Source organism: Suncus etruscus, chromosome 14 (assembly GCF_024139225.1).
Source record: "Suncus etruscus isolate mSunEtr1 chromosome 14, mSunEtr1.pri.cur, whole genome shotgun sequence".
Classification (NCBI taxonomy): domain Eukaryota; kingdom Metazoa; phylum Chordata; class Mammalia; order Eulipotyphla; family Soricidae; genus Suncus; species Suncus etruscus.
In genome coordinates this window covers 79,371,461-79,395,187 of record NC_064861.1, presented here as the reverse complement: position 1 = coordinate 79,395,187, position 23,727 = coordinate 79,371,461, and the positions used below count along the sequence as shown (strand labels likewise).

Here is a 23,727-nt window from a genome sequence, read left to right as displayed (position 1 = left end):
TCTGCCGTACTCTCTCCATCCCATATCCTGTGTTTTGATTGGTGGTTATTTCTGGGTGGATTTGGGATGAGACTGATTGGCCATTGGTGACTGGTGATCTGTATATGACTTAGTACAGCTAGAATCGCCATCAGTGTCACTTTGACTCAGCTCAAAGATGGTATCTTTTTACCTTTTACAGCTTATAAGAGCCCCTTGGACCACATCAAGTCCTTTTGTCTCAGGTCTGGCCTTTTCTGATACCAGCATTGCTGTTAAGTGTCTTTTTTTTTTTTTTTTTTTTTTTTTTTTTTTGGTTTTTGGGCCACACCCTGTGGTGCTCAGGGGTTACTCCTGGCTGTCTGCTCAGAAATACCTCCTGGCAAGTACGGGGGACCATATGGGACACCGAGATTCGAACCAACCACCTTTGGTCCTGGATCGGCTGCTTGCAAGGCAAACGCCGCTGTGCTATCTCTCCGGGCCCTAAGTGTCTTTTTTTAAGGCATTTTCTTAGTACATCTTTTTTACTTTGCCTTTTGTGGGAGGCACACCCAGAGATGCTCAGAGGTCACTTCTGTCAGTACTGGTTATCGTATGGGATGCTAGGGATTGAATTCAGGTCTGCTGCATGCAAGGCAAATGCCCTACTCATCGTACTATCACTCTAGCCCCTCTTGGTGCATCTTAGGCCTTCATTTCTGGAGGACAGGAGGAAACCTGGAACACACTCAGTGGTGCCCTGGGGTTCTTCATGGCTCTATCTCAGGAGTGACCTCTGGTGGTGCTTAGGCATTTGAACCTGTGTCTCACCCTCCCATCTCTCCCTTCTCTCTATTATTTACTCTTTGCTCCATACAGAAGCCATTCCTGCCTGTTAGGACACTGCTATCTGCTTTCCTCTGGAGCTTTCTGTCTTTCACATCATTTTGTTTGTTTGTTTGTTTTGTTTGTTTGGGGGCCACATCTGTAGGTGCTCAGGGGTTACTCCTGGCTCTGTACTCAGAAGTCGATCCTGGCAGGCTCAGGGAACCATGTGGGATGCCAGGAATAGAACCCAGGTCTGTTCCAGGTTTCAGCATGCAAAGCAAATACTACCACTGTGCTATCACTCCACTCCCCCCCCCCTTTTTTTTTTTTTTTTTGGTTTTTGGGTCACACCCGGCGGTGCTCAGGGGTTACTCCTGGCTGTCTGCTCAGAAATAGCTCCTGGCAGGCATGGGGGACCATATGGGACACCGGGATTCGAACCAACCATCTTTGGTCCTGGATCGGCTGCTTGCAAGGCAAACGCCACTGTGCTATCTCTCCGGGCCCTCCACCCCCTTTTCACATCATGTTTGCAGTTGGAAAGCTGGTGTGGTGCCTGTGCTCTCTCTCTCCTGTTCATTCCACTTATTCTTGTCTAGGGGGGACCCTGACAACAAGGGGACCCTGCTCAGAGGCTCCTCTTCACTCTGCTTAAGGGTCACACAGGCAGGCTCGGGAGAACATGAGATGCTGGGGATTGAACCCAGGTCTCTTACATGCAAAGCCTACCCTTCCCACTTTTGTCACAGTCACAGCTCTAATGAAAAAGTGGCCTGTCCTCTTTCTCTGCCTTCTGTGGTCCTGTTTAAACATTAGTTCCTCACTTTGACAAATGAGATATTAGTCATGGTTTTACTTTTTAAAAAAATCTCATCTCTCCTCCTCTTTGCCATTTATTTCATTGCATAGCTTCTCTTCTCATCAATTATTTTCACATTTGCATTCTTTTACAAGGACTTCGGAGCATACTCTGGCTAGACGCAGTCTCACTGACCCGTGCACCCCTCTGATGTCCTCACTTTCTCCCGGCCTTCTGGGATGGATGGCCTAACTGGATAATGAGTATTTGTTCCAGGAAACCATTCTCCTTTGTTGCCAGGGATCTGAGGCAAAGCATCATCTTTCTCCGTTCTGGGGACTCTTCCTTTCCTGCCTGGTTCTCTCCTTTATGAAGATTTGTTCTTTATTAAGAGGAGTATATCCCCAGAGGAGAGGCAGCTGACCACACACTTTGCCTGGGTGAGGTCCGGCCTTCATCCCTGACAGCCGAGGGCTCAACCCTGTGGGCTCAACTATCGTCCAGGGTCCGAATACCTCTGCCCTCACCTGCTCCCAGAGCTGGCACAGCTTTGCCTCTGGTCCCTCTTTTTAATTCTCGTTTCACATGTGCTGAGTCCCTGCAACCCTTCCCCCCTCCCACACCTCCAATCTTGCGTCTTCTCTAGAACATTCTGCCTTTGCCTCACAGGAGGTTTTCCAGCTTGTCTTGCTATTAGCTGTCTCTGGAGCTCCTTCCTGGGCTTCAGTGCCAGTTTTGCTTTAAGCAGCAGTGAGTAAGCTGGCATCCCCTTGGGGGGGGGTGTTCCTGGAAATGCTGGTAATGGGTGATGAGTGTTCTACAGAGGATTGGTGAGTGAGAGTCGGGGTGCTTCCCACCCCTGCTGCCATCTCCACAGGTTGCCCCTGCACCCAGAGGTAGCCCTTGTCAGCGCCGCTTGTGCCAGGGGTTCTTCCCTGGTGAGAAAGATTTCTCGAACTTGAGAGGACACTGGGGGTGGGCAGGGAAAGAGGGGGCCTGTCTCAGTGCTGCTCCTTCCCAGGTTCCTGCCAGGGCCCCAGGTGTCTACATTGCACCCCCAGAAGCAATCCTTTCCTCAGCCCCACCCAGAGGAGCCCATGGCAGCGGGGTGGGTCCGAGGCCCGGGAAGGTCCTGCTGAGTTTCTGATGGAACCGGCTCTGTCTGTGCTGTGGGTCGCCAGCAGGGGCCCAGTTCGGCGGGTCCCTGAGCCACTGAGCAGCCGTGATTATGCAGCGGGGTTTGGCAGCGGTTTTGAGAAAATTCTCCTCCAGACCGATTACATTCTGGAGTCGAGAGACGCTCCCTGTGGGAGCAATTACTCAGGACCCAGAGTTTTTCCCTCCTAACTCTGAATTCTGTAGCTGTCGTGAGGGCTTAGTCAGGGGCTCTGGAAGCCGCTTCGACTCTGCTGGCAGAGGAGATGCTAGCGGAATCACACAGGTGCCTCCCCAAAGATGCCCCCACAGACACCAATTCTGGGCCCGGCCCCCCACTTGCTTGCTCCCACTTGCCACCCACCCTGTCCTCCCAGCCCTCAGCCTCAGAACAGGGCCAGGCAAGGCTAAGGGGGGGGGGGGGCTCTCTTGTGGTGCAGTGTGGCCCGTGCATGAGCCTGAGGTCTGAGAGATGGGGACACCCAGGAATCCCAACTTGGCTTAGGCCCCAGCAGGCCAGCCAGGTAGTGGCATGGGAGACCCTCCTAGTCCTGCTGCCTAGTGCAAGATACAGCCACAGTCCTAGGCAGCTCCATCCCCATAGTGGCCTCTCCCAAGCCAGCAGAAACATGGCAGGGGCATACAGGGTGTAGGTTTGAGGGTCATGATTGACCCCATTTGACAGAAGTGCTGGTTTCGGGGTCATGGCAGAGTCTGGGGTCCATACTTCTTCACCCCTCTGCTACTGTTTGGGCCCCTTCTCTGGGACCATACACTGTAGCAGAGAGGCTGCACTGGGCCTGCTGTTGATTGGCATCTGGGGCTTCTGTAGCTCTATACCTGCAAATCCATTCTCCTGGCCACTGCTGGGTGCCCCTTACAGACATTCCTCAGTCTTGGGTTCCCAGAAATCTGTGATCAGGCCCTGTCCATCCTGCCCTAGATGATGGGGCTCCTGATGGCCTGAAGGACAGACCTGGCTGAGCTCTGCACTTGCTCTTTGTTTTGCTGTTCATTCAAGTTGGAGGAGTAGGGTGTTTTCTTACCCACATCAAGAAATGTCGGGTGATCTCTTCACCCAAGCGAAAGAAGTAGGGTAGCTTTTCATTCAAGCAAGAGAAGGGGTGCACTCTCAACTCAAGGGAGGACAGTGAGAGTGCTAACTTTCCAGCATGTGGGCAGTGTACAGGGGATCCCGGGTTGGCTGGAGCCTTTGGGGGCATCAAGTACTAACTGCTACTGAACTCGTGTCCTGCATAGGAGACCAGGCCTGAGGTGGGGAAAGGGGTGCACAGTAGCTGAGAGAGTGGGCATTGCTGGAGCCACCCAGCGATGATGCAGAATCCGGCCAGCACGTTTTTCCTTGGCCTGGGTTGTTCAGAATGGGCCTGGCATGTACTGTTGAGTTCAGCTCGATCCAGTTCCATAGTCATTTCTCTTGGCGGATCCACTTGGAGCTGGAGCTAGGTGGAGATTTTATTTAGGCCCAACCAAAGAGCCGGGAGAACCAACCATCACGGCTGCCATTCTGGGTGGTACGTGGCAGACAGTGCTGGGATTCGGAGATCAAACAGCTTTGAGAAACGGTTTCCCAGGAAGAACTTGGGGAAGTCTAAGCAGGTAATGAGTAGTGACTTTCTTTTGATTTACAGCAGACTTGGCAATCAATCTCTGATGCTTTGAAGAGGACAGGAACGAACCTCCTAGCAGGCTGCAGTCCCTGCCAGGAATAGGCTGGTTGGGCCACTGAGGCTGGTGGGCGGGGCTGTAGAGAAAGAGGGTCTCTATGTCTGCTCTCTGGCCCCTTCCAGGAGGGACATCAGCCCCTTGGCTGCTCAGGGGGCTTATCCATCCCTCTGGCCCAGTAGCACCTGCTTGTCCCTATGTGGGCCCCATCCCTGAATACTCTTCCTGACTTTTTCTTCATCCAGACTGGCCACCCTGAGTGCCTCCATTTAATCCCATCTCCTCTTTAAGGTCATCAACACACAGTCACATTCAGAGGGGTTGGGGTGGGACTTAGCAGGATGAAACATCCCTGCCTTTGCTCCAAGTCTTTTGTCTGTAGCTCATGCCCACTTTCTAAGAGCCAAGTGTGGGCACAGGCACCCAGACAGATGGCAGGAGTGGAGCTCCTCCTCCAGGGAGGAGCAGGGAGGAGCTGTGACAGGTCTGGGGTAGGTCTGCAGATGGTAGGGGCTTTGGAGAAGAAGCTGAGGATCCTGAGATTAAGCAATCTACCCTTCACCCCTAGCTGCCTTCAGCACTGAACCCTGTTCTGAGGGGGGAAGCCCCTCTTCTGGGGAGAGTCAGTGACCAGAGGCAGTCAGCAGGGACAGCTCCTAGGAGTGGGTCTAGCTTGCCAGGGTGCGGTGTAACCCATTACAGCTTTGGGCTCTCCCACCAGTGTTGGGACCTCTTGATTGCATTTATGGGGCATAGGTACTTTAGCAAAGGGATGAGAAGCACCTTATTTTTTTGTCGTTTATTTGTTTTTGTTTTTTGGGGGGCCACACCCAAAAAACAGTGCTCGGGTTTCTTCTGGCTCTGCGCTCAAAAATTGCTCCTGGTAGGCTTGGGGGACCATATGGGATGCGGGGAGCAACCAGCTCGGCTTCATACAAGGCAAACATCCTACCCACTGTGCTATTGCTCTGGCCCTATCATCTTGTTTTTCTTTATTAAAATGTTTAATTGAATCACCCTAAGATACACAGTTGCAAAATTTAATTGTCCAATTAGTGCATATTTCCCACCACCAGTTTCTCCCCTGTCTCCCTCCCACTATGGCAGACATTTTCTTCTCTTTCTCTCCCTCTTTCCTCTCTCCTCTCTCTCTTCTCTCCTCTCCTCTCCTCTCTCCATTCTCTTCTCTCTCTCTCTCTCTCTCTCTCTCTCTCTCTCTCTCTCTCTCTCTCTCTCTCTCTCTCTCTCTCTCTCTCATAAAAGATAGTATTGTGATATTACCCAAGGCCTGAATACCTCGACCTGGAGTTGGGCTTTAGTCCTCAAGCCTCTGCTTGGCTGGTTGACCATCACTGACAAGCCAAGCCACTGTGCACCTGATTTAGGGGAAACTCTGGGCTGGGACATACCTACACAGATGGAGAAGGGCCAAGCTGAGCTGGGTCTCAGCAGTTGGCACCTGAATTTGCCCCAGCACCATTGACATGGCCCAGGGAAATAGCCTTTCAGGTAGAAAAATGTTGATAGTCTCCTACTATGAGGGACATAGACATGATACCTGCTCCCAGCTTGGACACAGGTTGGCCCAACCCATGGCCCCTCTCCACAAGTGGACAGGCTGCCTCAAGAGCCAAAGTTCCAGGTCCATCTCGCTAGACTTCTGTGATCTGTTGTCTGTGTGGGGCATGGAAGGTCAGGACAGGGGTGAGGTGAGGTGGTTATGGTTCCTGCTGAAGGCTCAGGGCCAGAGCTTGCCCCAGCGGTTTCCAGGTGTGACCCGAGAAAATATTTTCTTCTCTCTTCTCTCTCCTCTCTTCTCTCTTCTCTTCTCTCTCCTTGTGCTCACTTCATGGAGGCTCAGTGGGGGCTGACTAAGAGGCCAGTGAGGCTCAGGGTGGGGCCGAACTTCCTGCCCAGTTCTCCAACTTAAGGGTATCTGGCCTGCCTATGTACCAGGTTGTGTGGGTCAGGCCAGTCCTGCCCAGGTATTGTAGTTGTAGATGTGGGTGAACCATAAGCCCAGGATGTCATGGAACCATCTTGTACTCCAGGCTAGCAAAGGGAGCAGTGCTGGTGTCACAGGCATTTGTGGCTGGCAGCATTGAATGCTTTTTGGGGAATGCTCTAGATGGCAGCTCCATGGTGGGGACCAGGGCTGGGCGGCATCTTCAGAAACCAGCCCTGAGGCCCTTCCAACCCAGTTTGTGCCTGATGGAGCAGGAGTGGCTATGCCGAAGCCACCTGCCTGCTGCTGTTGCCTCGCCAGTCCCTTGGGTCACAGATGCTGAGAGGGTGGTGCTAGCCAGGCCCCGCTGGGTCCTTTCCAGCTGCTGTGTGGCAGGTCTCGGGACAATCATTTAGAATAGTGATGAATGGGCTGTTTCAGGGCTGGAGGAAAAGCAGTGTAAAATCAGGAGCGTTTCTTGGAAGCCCAACTCGGAAAGTCTTGGATTTGCTCACAAAAGGCCTTTGTCAAGGAGGAGGGCAGGTGACACTCTCGAGGGAAGGTCTCCTGTTTTCCCCATGGGGTTCAGTGACTCCGTGCACCTGAGATTGAAATCATGGCCTCAGCAGAGAGGGACAGGACCACCATTCACAAGGCCCCATGGGCTTCCGTAGGCAGTGCCTTGTATCATACAGGTTGTCCACACCTAAGCCTGCCTCCAATGAACAGGGTGGCCTGGCGTGCCCCCCACTAGGAGCAACTGACAGTGGAATACCCCTGGTGCTCTCTGGAGCCCGTGGATACTACATTTTGTTTTCCCCGACCTGGGTGCAGCCCTGCAGATCTGCTACCCATGTGTTGCAAGTCAATCCCTGATGAGGTTGACTGATGGAGGGATGGAGGATGAGGCCTTTCTCCTCCAGCTCTGACCACGCATCTATTACCCTGTTCAGCCGGCGGTTCTGAGGAGAATGCGGCAGGAAGAAAGCCAACAGGCAGTCAGGCTTCCGAAGAAAATAGCTCTTTAGTCCGTAAAGAGGCCAAAGCCAAAAGACCTAAGAATAGGCCTCAGGAAAAAAGCCTCTCACCTTCCACAGACCCTTGCTTTTATGCCCCAGAATCAGGTACCACCCAATGGTGGGATCAGGTACCACCCAATGGTGGGAGCAGAATCAGGTACCACCCTAGGGTGGGAGCAGAATGCCAGGTCGCACAATCACCGATCGGCATAGGGTCAGTAACATAATAATACCATAAAAATGTTTACATACACAACACCCATGCAGAGCACCATATCTACTGGCATAGAGTGAATCTTTTCTTTTTCCTCAGGGCTTGCAGTGGGTACCATGGGCTAAGATGCCATCACTGACTTTGAATAGTTTCCAGCACAGAGAAGTCACTCCCCCGGTCTAATCTGGTGCCTTGTATCCCCACCTGCATCCTCTGGGCCCACTAAGGCCGATGGGACAGTGGCAGGGTTACCACCTACACAGCCGGGCGAAGGAGGCCTGGCTTGTAGGAGGCAAAGGGCCCAGGCAGCCCCTCTGACTCCTGTTTTCTTGAGGTCAGGCCAGTGGCCGAGGGGTGCAGCACCCTGAGCTGGGAGTCTGGACCATCCCAGTGCCTGCACCTTATTCCTGCAGCGCAGACACGGCAGGAACTAGGGAGCATGAGGTGTGGGGTCCACCTTGTTTTCCAGGCCCAGAACATGCAAGAGGCAGCTCCCCCTCTGTCTCTGCCCATAACCCAGTATCTGTGCCCAGGGCCACCAAGATGCTGTGCCTTCCCACTGGCTGATGCCTCCTCATGGCTGTGTCTGAGCCAGGAGGCCTTTGAGGGGAGTTTTTGGCTATGGCAGATGTGCTTGCCCCATCCTCCATAGTCAAGGTTAGATGCTGCTGATGCTTTCCCTACAGTGCTCTTCCTTTCACTGACTCTGTTGTGGCTTCGTGGTGGTTGTGGGGAGCCTGAGCATCACACCCCTGGGCCAAGGGATGTTCAGACCCCACCTTTCCAAGGATTCCATGAGTCAGAGAGAAAGCCCCTCACCTGGCTCTATGTTCTCCTGGAAATTAGCCCTGGAGGCTTCTGATGTCCACCCCCAGGATGTCCCCAAGTATGGCCATCTGCCTGCCTGGAGCGGACCCTTTGGTTGAATTAGTTCCAGGGGACTCTGTGCACTTATTGGGGTGGGGCAGGAAATCTGTCACATTGCTCTATAGGATCTATCTAGCATACCAGGATCTAAATGTCTGAAACAACAGGGTTTGCCCTTAGCCTCAGCCTGCATTATTATTGATGGGGTGCAGAGGGCCTGAGCCCCCGTATCTTCTCAGTCTTGACTTTCCAGAGCCCCTATGTGTTTCCAGCACTATTTAATAACAGCTTCAGCAGGCACCTTGTTCATGATGGGAAATCCATTTGAAGCCTTTGTGTCCCATGTGACGGTTAAAAATGGACCTTTCTTTATGGATGGAACTGGTTTCTGCCGGGACAAATAAGAGACTGAACTTGAAGACAGCGCAGAGCCATGTGCTCCTGCAGTTGCAGCCGATTGATGAGATAGTCCAACAACCTTGATGGAGGGTGGGGGGCTGTTGAGATCTTCATGTTCTGGGGATAGGCAATTCAGCTCTTCCAGACTAGGCTGTTCTCCTGTCTAGCCTCAGCCTACGCTGGGCCTCCCTCTCACACCCTGCTTCCCTCCACTGCAGGATGGCCCACTTGCTCCCTCTTCTGCTTTGCAGTCTTCCAGCGAGTTCCACCTTTGAGCTGGGCTCAATCAGCACATGGCATCAGCCCTGTCTAGCCTCAGGAAATAACCATGTCTCTGTGGGCCTTGCTGGGCCCACAACCTTGTAGTTGGCAGGTGTGAGGAAGGGGTGCTTGATGGCTTCCCTAGCAGGAATGTAGATGTGGGTGGGTCCTTCTGGGGCTTGACCCTGTTCTGGTGAGAGTGCTCCCAGGGCTCGGTCCCATACTTGGGAGGGTGTTCTCAGGACTCAAACTCATGCTGATGTGGCTCTGAGGACAACAGCACTCATGGCAGAGCCCAGAGGTCGTGTCACTGATTCTTCCAGGTCAGAGCTCCTCCCGCCATCCCTCCCCATCTTGCGGCAGCTCTAGACCATTGTCTCACTGAAGCACTTGTGTGACTGCTCTGCATTGCAGGCGAGGCTGCTGAGGCCAATGGGTATGCTCAGGAGGGTGGGACCTGTCAGTGGGAGCCCCTGGTTCTGAACAAAGGATGTGGTTCTTAGGCTCTTCCTCTCAGCCAGACCCGGTGCCAGGTTCTTTGTTCTGTGCTGTGGCCCCATGAGGCCATGGTGTCCCCTGCTCCTCCCTGACCACCTGTCCTCTCTCAGGCCTGGATAGGCAGAAATGAGGGGTGAGGCTATATATGGTGAGTCATCTGCCCCCGGGCCTCTGTGTGGCTTCCACATTCTGTTTTCCATCACTTTAATTGCATTTATTATTCATAAACTTCTAAAACTGGCTTCTGGGGCCTCGATTTTCCAAAGCCTCTAGGCAGTCACAGCTGAGGCTCCTCTGTGGCTTGGAGCAGGGATCAGACACTGCCTCAGTAGAGGGCCTCTGAGTGTGGAAAGGAAAACAAAGGGTTCCCGTCTGGTGGCTTCCGGCTGCCCTGGGAGACTGGGCCTTTTCTGTGCCTGGAAGCGCAGGGTGAGGAGGGTGTCTTCACCCTGACCACCCACTGGACCGCTGCTTCCGCATCCTGCATCCTATTCCAGCCAGTGCTCTGATCCCACCTCTCTGGGCTCTCTGTCCCTACAATAGCTGGTCTCCTCCACTTCTTTGCTGATTGTCCTCAAGAGCTTGCTGAAGTCTCAGTGCTACATGCAGATCCCAGACAGACGTCCCCAGTGACAGCCGTTGGCAGGGGTGGAGCCTAAACCTGGAGGGGGAAAGGGGGTACAACCTGAAACCTACCCAGATCCTAGAAGGATTTGCATCTCTCTTTAGGGGCCTTGTTTGTCAAACTCCCCCATCAGGACCCCTGAGCAGTGGACCCCTAGTGGACTTGAGCAAGGATCCCTTACACACTGAGCAGATGAGAAAGGACAGTGGACAGTAAGGCACTTGCCTGGTACATGACCCATTGACCCTGTGCAACCCCCAGCACCCTGAAGGGGTACTGCTGGCTTACTTCTCAGCACAGGGCTAGGAACAGTTCCTAAAGCACTGCCAGGTCCAAAAATCAACCCTACCCTCCAAAAAAATCCTCCCAGCAGGGCATGGTAGATGTGGGCAGAAAGAGGATGGCTGTGTCCTGTCCTCCGAACTTATAGACTGCCCAGTGGCTACTGCAGAATTATTCTGAGGGCTGGTGACAGAAAGAAAATGAAAAGTTAAATGCAATTTAGAGAAGTACTGCCTGGCTGTCTGTTAAGGCCAAGACCTGAATATTGAGTCTATTAGAAGCAATTATAAAAGGGACAGCATTTCTTAATGTTTCTCATTTGACAGAAAGGTCTTAAATATGGGGTATTACTTAATATGAAGTCCCCGAAGCCAATTCTAATATATTACCTAATTCCTTAACCATTTGTAGCCACTGAAATAGGTAAAAGAGACATATAAAATTAATATATCGTTATTATTAAAATTGCCTTATAAATGAATTAGGTCCCCTGGAGATACCAAGTGGGTCCTCATTATTCTAAGTGAGTCTTTGGGGCTGGGTTGTGCCCCAATGTTTGTGGAGTGGGGTTCCCCCATGGCAGACGTGGTGCTGAACGTGGTGCTATGGTTTAGGGATTAAACCATCTGTCTGCCAAGAGAGGCCAGCACTGACAGCAGACTCAGACATTTCCAGGCTCCTGGCCCTAGACAGTGTCGGCCTCCTTGTTCTAGGTGGGAGAGGCAGGAGGCACGAGACTTGGGTGGCTGGGACTGGTTGGGCCTGAGCAATGTTCATGTTGCTTCTGGGGAATCTCTTGTCCCAGCAGGGTGCCACAGAGTTCAGGGCCTGGGTTCTGGCCTCAGCACTGCCAGGGCCGCCATCTTCACCCCCACTCCATTGGGGGAGTCTCTCCCTTATGTGTATGACCAGTGCAACTATGCATGGGGTCCATTCATTCCCAGCGTGTGCTGCTGAGACCATGTGCCTGTCCTGGACCTTTTGGTGGCCACCAGGCTTTTGCTCGGATCCAGCCCAGGTCTCAGGCCCCTCACTGGGGCTTCTCTCTATTCCCTGGGAGCCTGTCAGAACTCTGGAAACCAATAGGGTAGGCATGTTCCACACTGTCCAGTGCCCTCCAACAGCAGAAACTGAACCTATTGGGGACACCTCTGGAAGTTGGTATAGATTCGGCCAACAGAAGAGTCACTTCCCCTGTCTACATTCTTCTCTGTACACTAGGCTCGTTTGAGGATCCTGTTCCCAAGAAGGCAGTCGCTTGGATGTCAGCAATAGGGCACAACAGGCTTTGGGGCCTGCCTTCTCCATACCCTGCACCCTGGACCTTGCCCAGAAACAGCTGGTTCCTGAATCCAGTTCCCTCTGGCCAGGCCGAGGCTGTGTGCACTAGCGACCCCTGGTGGCACCGTTCCTGCATGTCCTGAGAGCAAGCTGTGGGGACCCGCCATGGTGCTGGGGGGCTGGTGGGGTGGGGTGCTGATATCTGGAGAGTAGCTTCTGTTTCTCTCAGAGCATGTTTTGGAGAAGGGCTGTTGGCTCTGCCCGGGGAAGGTCTGCGAGCATAGCATCCCTCATAGAGAACTGAGATGCTTGGGCAGAGGCTCCTCAGCCAGTGGTGGAAGCAGATATGCTATAAGAATGTCCAGGGCGAGACAGACAGACTGTGGCCTGTGTGCATCACTGAAAGCTGAGCATTCTCTCCTCCTCCATGATGGTGAAAAGCAACCAGAGTCGCTGGGGACAGCCCACACTGTGCCACCTCCTGGCGTCAGCATTAGTGCCCATTGGGCACTTATTGGGTTTCTTGGTTTTGTCTGCTTTTCTCCATGAACACCTGCAGAGGAAGTACCATTTTCTCTGCTCTAGAACCCAGAGTAGGTGAAGGTGGTAAAGAGGGTGATGGCATAACACCCTGCCTGCATCTGGATGGGCAAGTGGAAGTGGGGGACCTGTTGAAGGTCAGGGTGGCCTGAGAGCAGCAATCCTAGGAGGAGGGACCCGTGGTGGTGCCCATAGTTGAACTTGTGTGGCCTAGGGTGGCATGTGAAGGCCTCTGCCATGAGCTGGCCAATGCTGGCCCAGTTTCCCCCTCCAAGGATGGCTCCTTTTCCATCATGAATTATTTTTGGTTCCTTTTAAATTTCAGGGGCGGGTGGTGACTGATGTACCCAAGAGTGTTTCAGAGACAGGGGATGGGGAGTTGTGAGTAGGACAGGGAAAAATAGAGCCGGGTCCTCATCCCCAAACTGAGTGTCCACCTGGAGCTCTGGAGTGTGCTGGATGTGGGCGGCCCTGAGCCATGATGGATTGTCACCCCCTCTGGCAATGCGAGTCGCCTCCCCAGAGCCTGGCCTTGGCCTAAGGCTCCTTCCACTGCTGAGAACCAATGTCTAACCGCATCAATAGGCAAGGAATAATTAAAACATAATTAAAAGCATGAATTCCTCTAATTATTGGCTTTATATAATGTGTATTTAAAAACAAGACATCTGTTAAGGTTTGCTTTTGAGTCTAACCGGAAACCAAGAGAGGGGAGCGTTTTAATTAAAAATGGATTATTAAGGAAACAGTTTAATCACCCCGTCATCCGAGGACCAAGACCTTATTAATTAGCTATTGATAAATAGGTCCGAGTTCCCCCAAATCCCAGCCGTGGGAGCTGGATGAGCATCTGGGGTCTCACGTGTCCAAGACTGGGTCTGAACATGCCTACCACCCCCCAAAAAGTGCAGCTCCTGTTGGCTAGCTCCCTGTTCTGTCCAGACTCACCCCGCCTTTCAGAGCTGCCCCTTCTGTTCATCCCACCCGCGCTGTAATGTTCTGTTTGTTTAATACTTTCTCCTCTATTGGATTTGTAAAGGTTTTTATTCTCCTGGTTTGGGGGCTATACCCAGCAGTGCTCAGGGCTGCTGCTGGGACCAAGTGGTGCTCCCAGCCCTCTGAGCTCACTTGGTTTGCCATTGGTTTGTTTCCAAAGAAAGCTTCTGTCTTGTGAAGGAGTTGCCATGGATGAATGCACCACTGCAAACTGAGTCCTCACCCTAGGAAATGGGTTTGTGGATGCACCCCCCTAGCATCTCTCCATGGTCACTGTGTTTGCCTGAGCTGCGAGAATCTCCCTCCACACCTGCTTTTGTGGTGGTGGGTGTGGCCTGGCTCGTTGGGGGGGGCAGGAAAGGTGAGAACCCGCCTTCTCCCATCAGTTGTGCCCCAGAGTAGGACAGACGCAGCTGTCAGCTGTATTCCTAGGCCTTCCAGAGCTCTGGCCTCTCATTCACTCAGGATCATTAGTGGCTCTAGGGTTTCCATCCTGCCCAATTGCTGAGGGCTCAACTGTACTGCAACCCCCACTGTGCTTCTGTCCTCTGTAGACAACTCTGTAGTCTATCCACAGGAAGGTGCTGGAAAAGCCCAGCTGTTATTCCTGACCATGAGCTAATGCCCCCAAATATAAAGCCCTTACGGATCAATAAGGAAAAAGATGAACATTCAATTTTCTAAAAAATCAACAGCCCATTCAGAAAGGAAGAAATATGAGGAAATAAACATAGATGCATGTTCAGACTTGCCAGCTAATCAATGAAACAAGGAAATACTGTTTTGTTTTGCTAACCAGACTTGAAGTCTGCTGGGTAAACAGGCCCCACAGTTCCTACAAAGTTTGGGGAGTGTTCTGGCGTGGGTTTGGTGGAGCAGGCCGAGACTCAGACTTGGGCAGAGGATTTCAGTATCATAGCATGTGATAATTATGTGATAATTATGCTTCTAGGATTTTAGCCCTAATACAGTCAGGCATGTTTGATGTGTGTGTATTTGTTATTACCATGGAGTAGAAGCCATTTAGATACCAAGCAGCATAAATTGGTGAAATAAATAATAGCCTGGAATGCTTTTGAAACCCAACACTCAACAGAAATGAATGGAAGACTTGATATGTGCCAGGCACCAATCTAGACTCTGGGCACACTACAGTGAACAGAAGAGGGATCAACCTGAAGGGAGGCGAAAGAGGATGGCTGTATAGATGGACAGATATATGGATGGATAGATGGATGAATGGGCAGACTGATATATATGGATGGATGGGTGGATGAATGGATGGATGAGTAGATAAGTAGACAGATGAATGTTTGTATGCATGGATGGATGGACAGATGGATAGATTTATGGATAGATGGATGAATGGTTAAATGGACAGATATATGGAATGACAGATGGATGGATATGAGATGCACTGGCAATGGAGAGATGATCCATTCAATGGAAGGGCTAAAGGGTTAAAGGCCATATGGGATGCCAGGGATTGAACCCAGGTTGGTTGCCTGAGTGTCGGCAATAAGAAATGCCTCAAAGGGGGCCGGGCGGTGGCGCTAAAGGTAAGGTGCCTGCCTTGCCAGCGCTGCCTTGGACGGACCGCGGTTCGATCCCCCGGTGTCCCATATGGTCCCCCAAGCCAGGAGCAACTTCTGAGCACATAGCCAGGAGTAACCCCTGAGCGTTACCAGGTGTGGCCCAAAAACCAAAAAAAAAAAAAAAAGAAAAAAAAAAAAAAAAAAAAAAGAAATGCCTCAAAGTATGTATTTCAGGGGTCTCAAACTCGCAGCCTGCTGGCCACAAACGGCCCTCCTTATAACATTTTGTGGCCCTGCCCTAGAGGAATCTTTTTTGTTTTGTTTTGTTTTAGTTGTTTGGGTCAAACCCCCCATTGTTCAAGGCTTACTACTGACTTTGCCCTCAAGGATCACCCCGACTTTGCCTCTTGTGGCCCCCAGGTAAATTGAGTTTGAGACCCCTTCTAAATACATTGTATTTAGAAGATATGTGATGGAGATCATCTCTGAGTAGTAAAATTATGAGCGATTTAAATGTTTCCTCTTTGTGTGGAAAAGGTCCTATACAGCATTTAAGTATACTGATATCCTTGAGGCCTAGTCTTCTACCCCCACCAGCCCTGATATCTGGGCCATCCACAGCTGATTAAACCCTGTACTGATTGTCACAGGCACTATAGTGCCTACTGGACACCCTCACTTCAATCACTGCTCCCTAAACCAGACCCTGTCATAGTCTGCATGGAAGAGAAATAGATGCCCCAGAATGGGGGGAAGTACCAGGGTTGCATGTAGTACCCACCTTTGTGTAAGGGACCTGAGCCCACAGCTTTGGGCCTCTCCAAGACCCCTCGGGTATGAGGTATGTTCCCCCATAACCGATAACGCGGAGCTCAGAAACAGCCTAATCAAGCATGTCCAGAATAAAGGGGAGTATTTGTTAATTGAATGTCATGTTATGTCCTCAGTTGTGCTTTATACAAGATAGGCAATTTAGAATTCCCAATTATCCAATTAAAATGCTAATTATCTCCTACCTTGATAAGGCTCCACTCAGGGCTGAGCCGCCTCTTGGCGCCCCTCCCTTCCCCCTCATCCCTTAATCCCCGCCTTGGGTTGATTGAGCCTCCCCTCTGGGCTCTCTGCTTCCCAGGGGCTACTCCCGAGGCACCATCCCAGGACTGGGAGCCTGCCAGCCCAGCGTAGGCAGCCCAGACCTTCCCCAGTGCAGTCTTCATAGAGCAGAGCCCCTTCTGCTGCAGGCAGCATCTCCTCTGAGGCTGTGGCTCATTTTTGATGCTCTTTCCACCACCCCCTGCATGCCAGGAGCCCTCTGCAGCAGAAGAGGGGCCTGATGCTCATCTCAGAGGTCCAGGTATTCGCAGGGCCTGGTTGGGCTGCATGTGGCTGAGTCCCCTCTCACCCCCTGCCACATTGCTATGGGCCTGAGTGTCAGTAGAGTGGCCAGGGCAGGGGCAGGAGCAAGCCTGGCTTTATCTTCTTGGCCGTATGGCCCCTGCCCTCTGACCAGGCAGGCTGGAACTGCAGGAGGTCCTGATGAGGAGACTTGGCACCAGCAGTGTCCTGGTGGTGAGACCGACTGTGCCAGGCTATATGAGTGCTCTGCCCTGACAATGCAATTTTTGGGGTGTTCCAGCTTTGAACTGGTTCCTCACTGTTGGCTGCATAGTTGCCACTTCTCACATGAAGTGCTCCCAGAGCCTGGCAGTGGCCCCAATTTTTAGTCTTACCTGTTTCTAGGAACTGGGGAAGGGGAGGGACGGATGTCCCCCCCCTCCAGCCCCCATTTCACCACACCTCAGATGGCCACGGAGAACTGTCGCAGGGGCGGAGACTTGTCCAGCAATTCGGGCAGAGCCCCAAACAAGGGCCTGGAGCAAGCCTTGTACCGCAGCAATTAGGAGGTGCTCTTGCCAAGTGGCCCCGTCACCCTCAAAGAAACAACTGGAGCAATGTCCAGCATCCCTGAGGAATTCAAGGGGAGTCAGGCATGCACTTCTGGCTTCCTTTGAAGCCGTTCTGCCATGGTAGACACCCCCAAAGTCCGACTCTCCACCACTTGGGGCTCTGAGGCTCTCAGCTCTCCCTCCATGCATGACAGTGTTTTTCTTACTCTGAAAAGAATGTTCCTGGAGTAAGTGGATATAGATCAAAAGGCTCAGCGCGTTCATTACATAATTATGGTCATTTTCACCCAGGAAAGAAAATAGTAAGTAATCAAATCAGCACATTAAGAGTGACTCACGGCTGTGACAGCCACCTGGAGTGCTATGTTTAGTTGGAGATGCCACCCGGCCCTGCCGGCCTCCTCTAGTCAAACCCCAGCTCTGCCGGGTCCCCAGTTACTGTTGGGGGCGCTGAGGCACCCTGGGCAGAAAGAAGCCATGCATGGTGTGTGTGTGTTTGTGTATGTGTGTGTGTGTGTGTTAGTGTATGAGAATGTGTGTGTTCATATGTAGGCGCATGCATGCAGCTGAAGCTGTAGCCCAAGGCACCCAGGGAGTTGCTGGCCCAAGTGTGTGTGATTCCCAGCATCTGAGGGACTGTTTGTCTCAGTCCCCGGGTGGCCTGTGGCTGGACCCCCACAGGCCTGTGCATGACAGTGGCAGCTTATCTTGAAGCTGTGGTGGTACTGGGTGTTTGGACTGAATCCCCCAGGGGTGGCTTAGCCTGTCATGTTTCTCAGATGTAGAAACGAAGACACAGAGGTTGACCATTGGTAAGCATTAACAGTGAGCCCTGGAGGTACATTGCTAGGGTGTGGCCTGAAGGAAAAAGGAAAAAGGACTGTCCTGCAGTCCTGAGGAGCCAATGTGTGGGCCACCATCTAGCCCAAGGTCACCCGCATCAGTGCCCCCCTTTCCAGTCCTGCCCTCTTGGTGCTGCCACCATGCTACCCCTGTTTGAGCTACCTGTGCTGGGAGTGCTTGGTGGGTCCCTGCTAACCCTGACCCTGTGTGGCTGTCCAAAAGGAGGCAGAGGGCCAGACTCACTGCCTGGCACCCCTTCTTTTATTATCTGGGGCTGCTGATGCTTCTTCAAGTGGCTACGGCTACCTCCCCTTCAGATGGGCCAGGAGCTAGCCTATATCCAGTGACTCCCCGGGCTGGATTTTGTGGCCTGGGGAAGACCCTGTGGCCACCCACTCCAGGGTACGCTGTTCCTGTAGACACATCCTCTGGATCTGCTGTCCTGGCCCCACCCGTCACCCACAGGCAGAGACAGATGTGCCTGCCTAGAGGCTCTGTTGCCAGCCTCACCATCTTGGTCCTCACCATGTGGCCCTCCGCTGAGAGGTTCTCAGTTGTGTCTGAGCAGAGAGACCTTTGCCCAGATTCAGGACCAGCATGTCTGAGGAATGGATGGTATGGGCAAGAGCTGTGGGAGTCTGAACAGGACCCTGGGAGGATGGAGTCTGCCAGGTAGGCCCTGTGCCCACTCCTGGATGCTCTACACTGCCTGAGGCTCTGCCTGCATTCGGCCCCAGAGACCCCCTCAACACTCACCAACAGGGTTGCCCCTTATTGCCCCCTGGAGCCAGGGACACTCTCTGTGCACCCTCATCCCTGGCCCACTCTATCTGTTTGCACTTCTGCCAACCTCCCTGCCCTGACCCATGGAAAGTGAAAATCTGTTCCTTGGCACCCCCAGGCTGGCATCTCTCTTTCCTTTTGGGATCTGGGGCCCCTGAGTGTTGAGTTTCCATCATTGGACCATGTCCTTGCCTGTCCCTGGTGGTGGGCAGGTATGACAGGGGGTCTCAGCCCCTTTGTTGATCTTTGACCTGGTCCCAGGAACATCATGATAGTGGGAACCAGATGGGCTTGTCTGTGCCCACCCAGAGCACCCCATTACCCCTGCCCCTTGGATCTGGGAACCCTGTCCTAGTTCCAGTGTGTGGGCGGGCAGTGCCCAGGACAAGCTGGGCAGCAGGTCCTAGGGACTAAGAAAGTGGCTCTGGCTTCTCTCCTCATTGGCAGCAGGAAGTTTATTCTCTGCAGAACTTGGGGATCATGTCCACTTGGAAAGGCTTCACCCTTTTCAGATGCAGGTGGGCCTTGAGCTCTTCTCCTGGCCTCAGATCCATCTTCAGGGTGTGTGGATGCACCCCAGGTTCCCAATCCATAGAGGTTGAGGGCTTTTGCAGCTGTTGCTGTAACTCCTTCCTCAGAAGTTAGCATGGCAGACTGGTGTAGGAGTGGGTCTCGGTGGGGGATGTCCGCTGCCTGCTACCCATCCTACTGTGGAATGTCCACGTTGGCTTGCCTTGCCTGCAGCTGGCCTGGCCCTGGACAGCATCCACCCCTCTGCTGCCAGTCCTGCCCAGTACAGCGAGGCTTCATGTCCCAAGCCTCAGAACAAGGAGACGTGGGCTGGGTGGGGTCTTTCCTCCTTTGTGGTCACTGTGCACTGTCTGGTGTCTGGGCTCCAGACCCTATGGGTATGCTTAGGCTGTGTCCTTGCCTGACTGTCGGCAGCTCCTGCCCACAGACATGAGGTCCTCCCCTGAGGGTCTGAAGGAGGCTGGGCAGCATCTGCTCCTCAACCCTATTGCTGTTTTCCACAGGTCTGACCTGGTGTCCAGCCTGCAGACTCTGTCCCAGAGCAGCCTCTGGACATGGTCTGGACCTGTGGCCCCTCTTAACAGCCAGGGCATGGTTGGTGCTCGAAGATGGGCACTGCAGGGATGGTCCTGGTCCCTGGTACTGGGTTGGGGTCCCCCACCAGGGCAGCCCCACCATGGTGCTCAGGTTGTGGTCAGCTTCCAGGCCTTCAGCCTCAGTGGGGAAGAGGCTGTGCCCAGCCCCTTTGAAGATCCTGGTCACTCAGGGGACACGGGGATTTAGGGTTCCTGCCCTTCTCAAGTGGGGACCAGGCCCTGGAAGCCGCCCCTATGCGCCCCAGCTTGGTGTCCCCTCTTTCCCTTCTCCTCTGCAGTTCTTAGATTCCCTCTGACTGAGCACCCAGCCTCACGGTGGGATAGGGTATGGCCACAGCACACGGGTCATGGACGGGCCTCCTCTATCTCGCACATGCCAGGCCTGGGATGCTGGTCAGTACCAGGACATGGAGGCAGCTCTGTCCAGCTAGGCCCCCTTTACTGGGTCACTCTGCTGTGTTCCCTGACACCTGTCTCTTCCCTGCAGCCTCTTCGAGCACTACTGCTACTCACGTGGTGGCATGCGGCACAGCTCCTACACATGCATCTGTGGCAGGTAAGATCTGGGCCCAGCTTCCCCTATGTGTATACCTCCTGGCAGTCCCACCACTTATAAGTTATGCCCCTGTGAGACCCTGGGCCAGCTGTGGGCCAGCTGTGATCTTGGCCCTTAGCGTACCAGGTGGAAGGTGCAAGAGGGTATGGTGTGTTTGGAGTGGCTGTGCTGTGTGGCTCTGGGCTCCATGGGACATGTCTGCATGGGACACATTGGTGCAGGCACTGATTGTGTGTGTGTGCGTGCGTGTGTGCATGTGTCGTGCACATGGCAGGCTGTATGGGGCGTGTGACGGTGTGACCATGTCTGTGCAGCCTGTCCTACCTCCTCATCTCCCGGTCTTACCCTCCAGACCTCCCACGCTGTGCCCCTGAAGCCCACCGGTCTGGCCTCTGCCAGCCGGCCGGAGCGGGCAGCCCTGCCAGCATGCACATCCTGGCACATGAATAATACATGTGAATGTCTCGGTCCTTGGAAACGCTCTTCTCTGGTGGGTAGAGAGAAAAATCATTATTTCTACTTTTATGATTCCTGAGACTCCCGAACTCGGCCATAAATATTACACCCAGGTGTGGTTTTTTTTTCCTTTGGACAGACTTAAAAGTCCTTTTTTTCTTAAAGGCATCGCTCATTTGGGAAGCGCTGGCACAGGGACGAGTCTCCACCGGACTGGCTCTGTGCAGGACAGGGGAGCCTGCACTCAGTTGCCCTGCCCCATGGCCCTGCCCCTTCAGCCCTGGAAGGCGCCTTCTTGCCTCCTCGCCTTCTACAGACCCTTCTCCCCATTCTTTTTCGTGTCTGCTTGGGGGCAGTGTCAGGGATGTAACACAAGCCTCACACTTTGGGGACTATGTTCTATATCTGAGCCATATCTTAGTCCCCCCATTATCCCCCTCAAACCCTGATCCTGTAGGGGTGCTACCCAAGCTGACAAGCCCAAGTGATAGCATAGCAGGTAGGGCATTTGCCTTGTACTCAGTCAATTTGAGTTTGATTTCTAGGAGCCCATATAGTTTGCTGAGCACCACCAGGTATACTTTCCGAGTGCAGAGCCCAGAGTAAGCCGTGGGCATCACCGGGTGTGGCCCCAAAACAAAAAGAAGCTGGCCACCAGTTGTGCACCCACCAGGCTGACCCCAGGCCTCTGCAGGAGTATGGGGATAGCACTCTCTATGGATGACTCCGGCTCTGACTCCCCATCCTGGTATCCTGCAGTGGTGAGAACTCGGCCGTGCTGCACTACGGACACGCTGGCGCCCCCAATGACCGGACCATCCGGGATGGAGACATGTGGTAAGTGAGTGCAGCATGAGGGTCCCAGGTGAGGCCATCTGCAGGGGCCAGGGCCTCTCACCACACCCTGAGGTGCCCATGGGCACCTTCCCTTCATACTCCTCTCCGAGGAGGCACCATATTCAAGCTAACACCTCTCCAGGGCATTGGCAGTTGGTTGGTGGTCAACACCTAAAAGCCTGCCATATGGCAGGCTCAGGCATTAGCAGTCCTTCTCTCGGGTCAGAGGGGGTGTGACACCCCATAGGGCTGCCCCTTGGGCCAGAGCTAAGCACTGGAGTCACAGCGAGGCCAGGGGGACCCAGCTCTCCGTCAGTCTTGCGGTTCCTACCACTAACTAGCTGTGTTCTGCCCAGCCCAAGTTTAGTGGCAGGACAGTTGTTGGGGTTCTGGCTCCATTGTCAGGAGTCCAGTCCTGCATCTGGGAACAAACAGCTGTTTTGTTGCCTTTGAGCCTCCATGGACTCTATTCACAGAGATGGTGACTCACAGGACTTTAGGGTGGGAAAGTGGGGCACACAGTTCCACCCCATGTACTGGCCAGGCAACAGGGCAGGAGCTCAGGTATGCATACTTTTGACCTGTGGAGGATACATCACTCGCCCTACTCACCCCAGCTGGCTGGGGAAATTGAGGGCAGGGATGAACCAGGCTGGCCTTCCAGAGAGCCCTTTTGCTTCTCAGGGGTTCCCTACATTCCCTGGTGAGTCCACTCGGGCTGGGAGGGGGTCAGGACACGAGAGACCCATACCCCACTAGCCCTGAGCTCCACAGCCAAGCTGTGCTTTTGGCCAATGGGAGCCTCACTTCTTTCCAAGGCATCCAGGACTTAAGAGGAGGGGCTGCCTCTCCTCCCAGCCCCTCTTCCGCTTTATCTGCCTCAATGTTATTTCATGACAGCGTGGGCCCAGTTTGTCCCCAGGAATGGCGTTTTGGGTTTCTCAGTACTTGGCCCAGCCCTTTGGGGCTGCCCATGGCACCTGCGTGAGGGTGAGGGAGGGACTGGAGCACCAGGAACAATCCTACACCCCCCCCCCAGGTTGCCACCAGGCCCAAATTGGTGATTTTCAAGTGCTAGTGCTAACCTTGAAATGTAGCCAGTAGAATAATTATGAGTTTATTATCATCAATTTATTATGCAGTATTTAGAGCAACATGTTTTGTTGATTACTGCTACTGCCAGATTGCTGGCAGCATTTATAATCCATTGTTTTATTGAAATTGATCTGCTGAGCACCAACTGTGTTGTTCGGTAAATAATAAATCACTCTCTGATCCCAGCACAAAAGCCACAATGCTCTGTCAGGGTAGAAGACCAGAAAAGGAGCCTTGGGTGGACTTGGCCATTGCAGGATGCCAACACTGCCAGTGCCCCAGTGTCTGTGCCGCAGGTGCCAGGCTGGGCTCAGCCCCTTTGGGAGTATTTATGAGTGTGTGTGGGGGGTAGGGGTGGGATGTTCCCAAAGGATGGAACCAATAGAATGAGAAAGCCACGAGCATGCATTCGCGCACGCGCACACACACACACACACACACACACACACACACACACACACACACACATTTGATGGGGCATGAAGTGGACACGGGGGGCCTACACACACACACACACACACACATTCTATGGGGCATGAAGTGGACACGGGGGCCCTACACACACACACACACACACACACACACACACACACATCACACACATTCTGTGGGGCATGAAGTGGACACGGGGGCCCTACACACACACACACACATCACACACACATTCTGTGGGGCATGAAGTGGACACGGGGGCCCTACACACACACACACACACACACACACACACACACACAGCTAGCTGGAAGGAGGCCCAGTTCTAATTTCTGCCATGTCATCTCCCTGTCAGCCTAGCAGCTCCCTCAGAGCCTCAGGACCTCAGAACCTCAGGACCTCAGTCAGTCCTGGGGCTGCAGCAGCTGTGTGTTTTGGGGGAGAGAGTTTCGGGGTGACTACAGGGATGGGCACAGCACAGCCCGCCTGCTCTTACAGCTTTGCTGTCCACCCACCGCAGTTTGGTGTGGCCCCTGTGATGGGCACTGCTGATTCTGACTCAGGAGAGGGGAGCAAGTTCTTGGCTGAGGAGGCCCCTCACCCCTGCCAGCTCTTCAGGCTGCCCCTCCCTTGTCACCAACTTCCTCATCCCCATTTACTTGGACATAACCTGGAAGCACTAATATGACCTAGGTGCACCTCAGCCCTCTGGGGTGCTGCAGGCAGCTCTGACATCTGTTCTCAGGCATAGGAAGGGCCCATCATAGAACCTCCCGAAGAAGCTGGGAAACCTCCCCAAG

At 53.3% G+C, this 23,727-nt stretch overlaps 1 protein-coding gene across 1 annotated transcript in view; it reads left to right on the top strand.

Moving 5' to 3' along the window:
- Positions 1-23,727, top strand: part of PEPD (peptidase D) — an 89,570-nt gene that overhangs the window by 54,023 nt on the left and 11,820 nt on the right. Inside the window, exons 12-13 of the mRNA XM_049787447.1 lie at positions 20,039-20,107; positions 21,323-21,400. Coding sequence (XP_049643404.1) covers positions 20,039-20,107; positions 21,323-21,400 — 147 coding nt within the window. The remainder of the gene's footprint in view (positions 1-20,038; positions 20,108-21,322; positions 21,401-23,727) is intronic.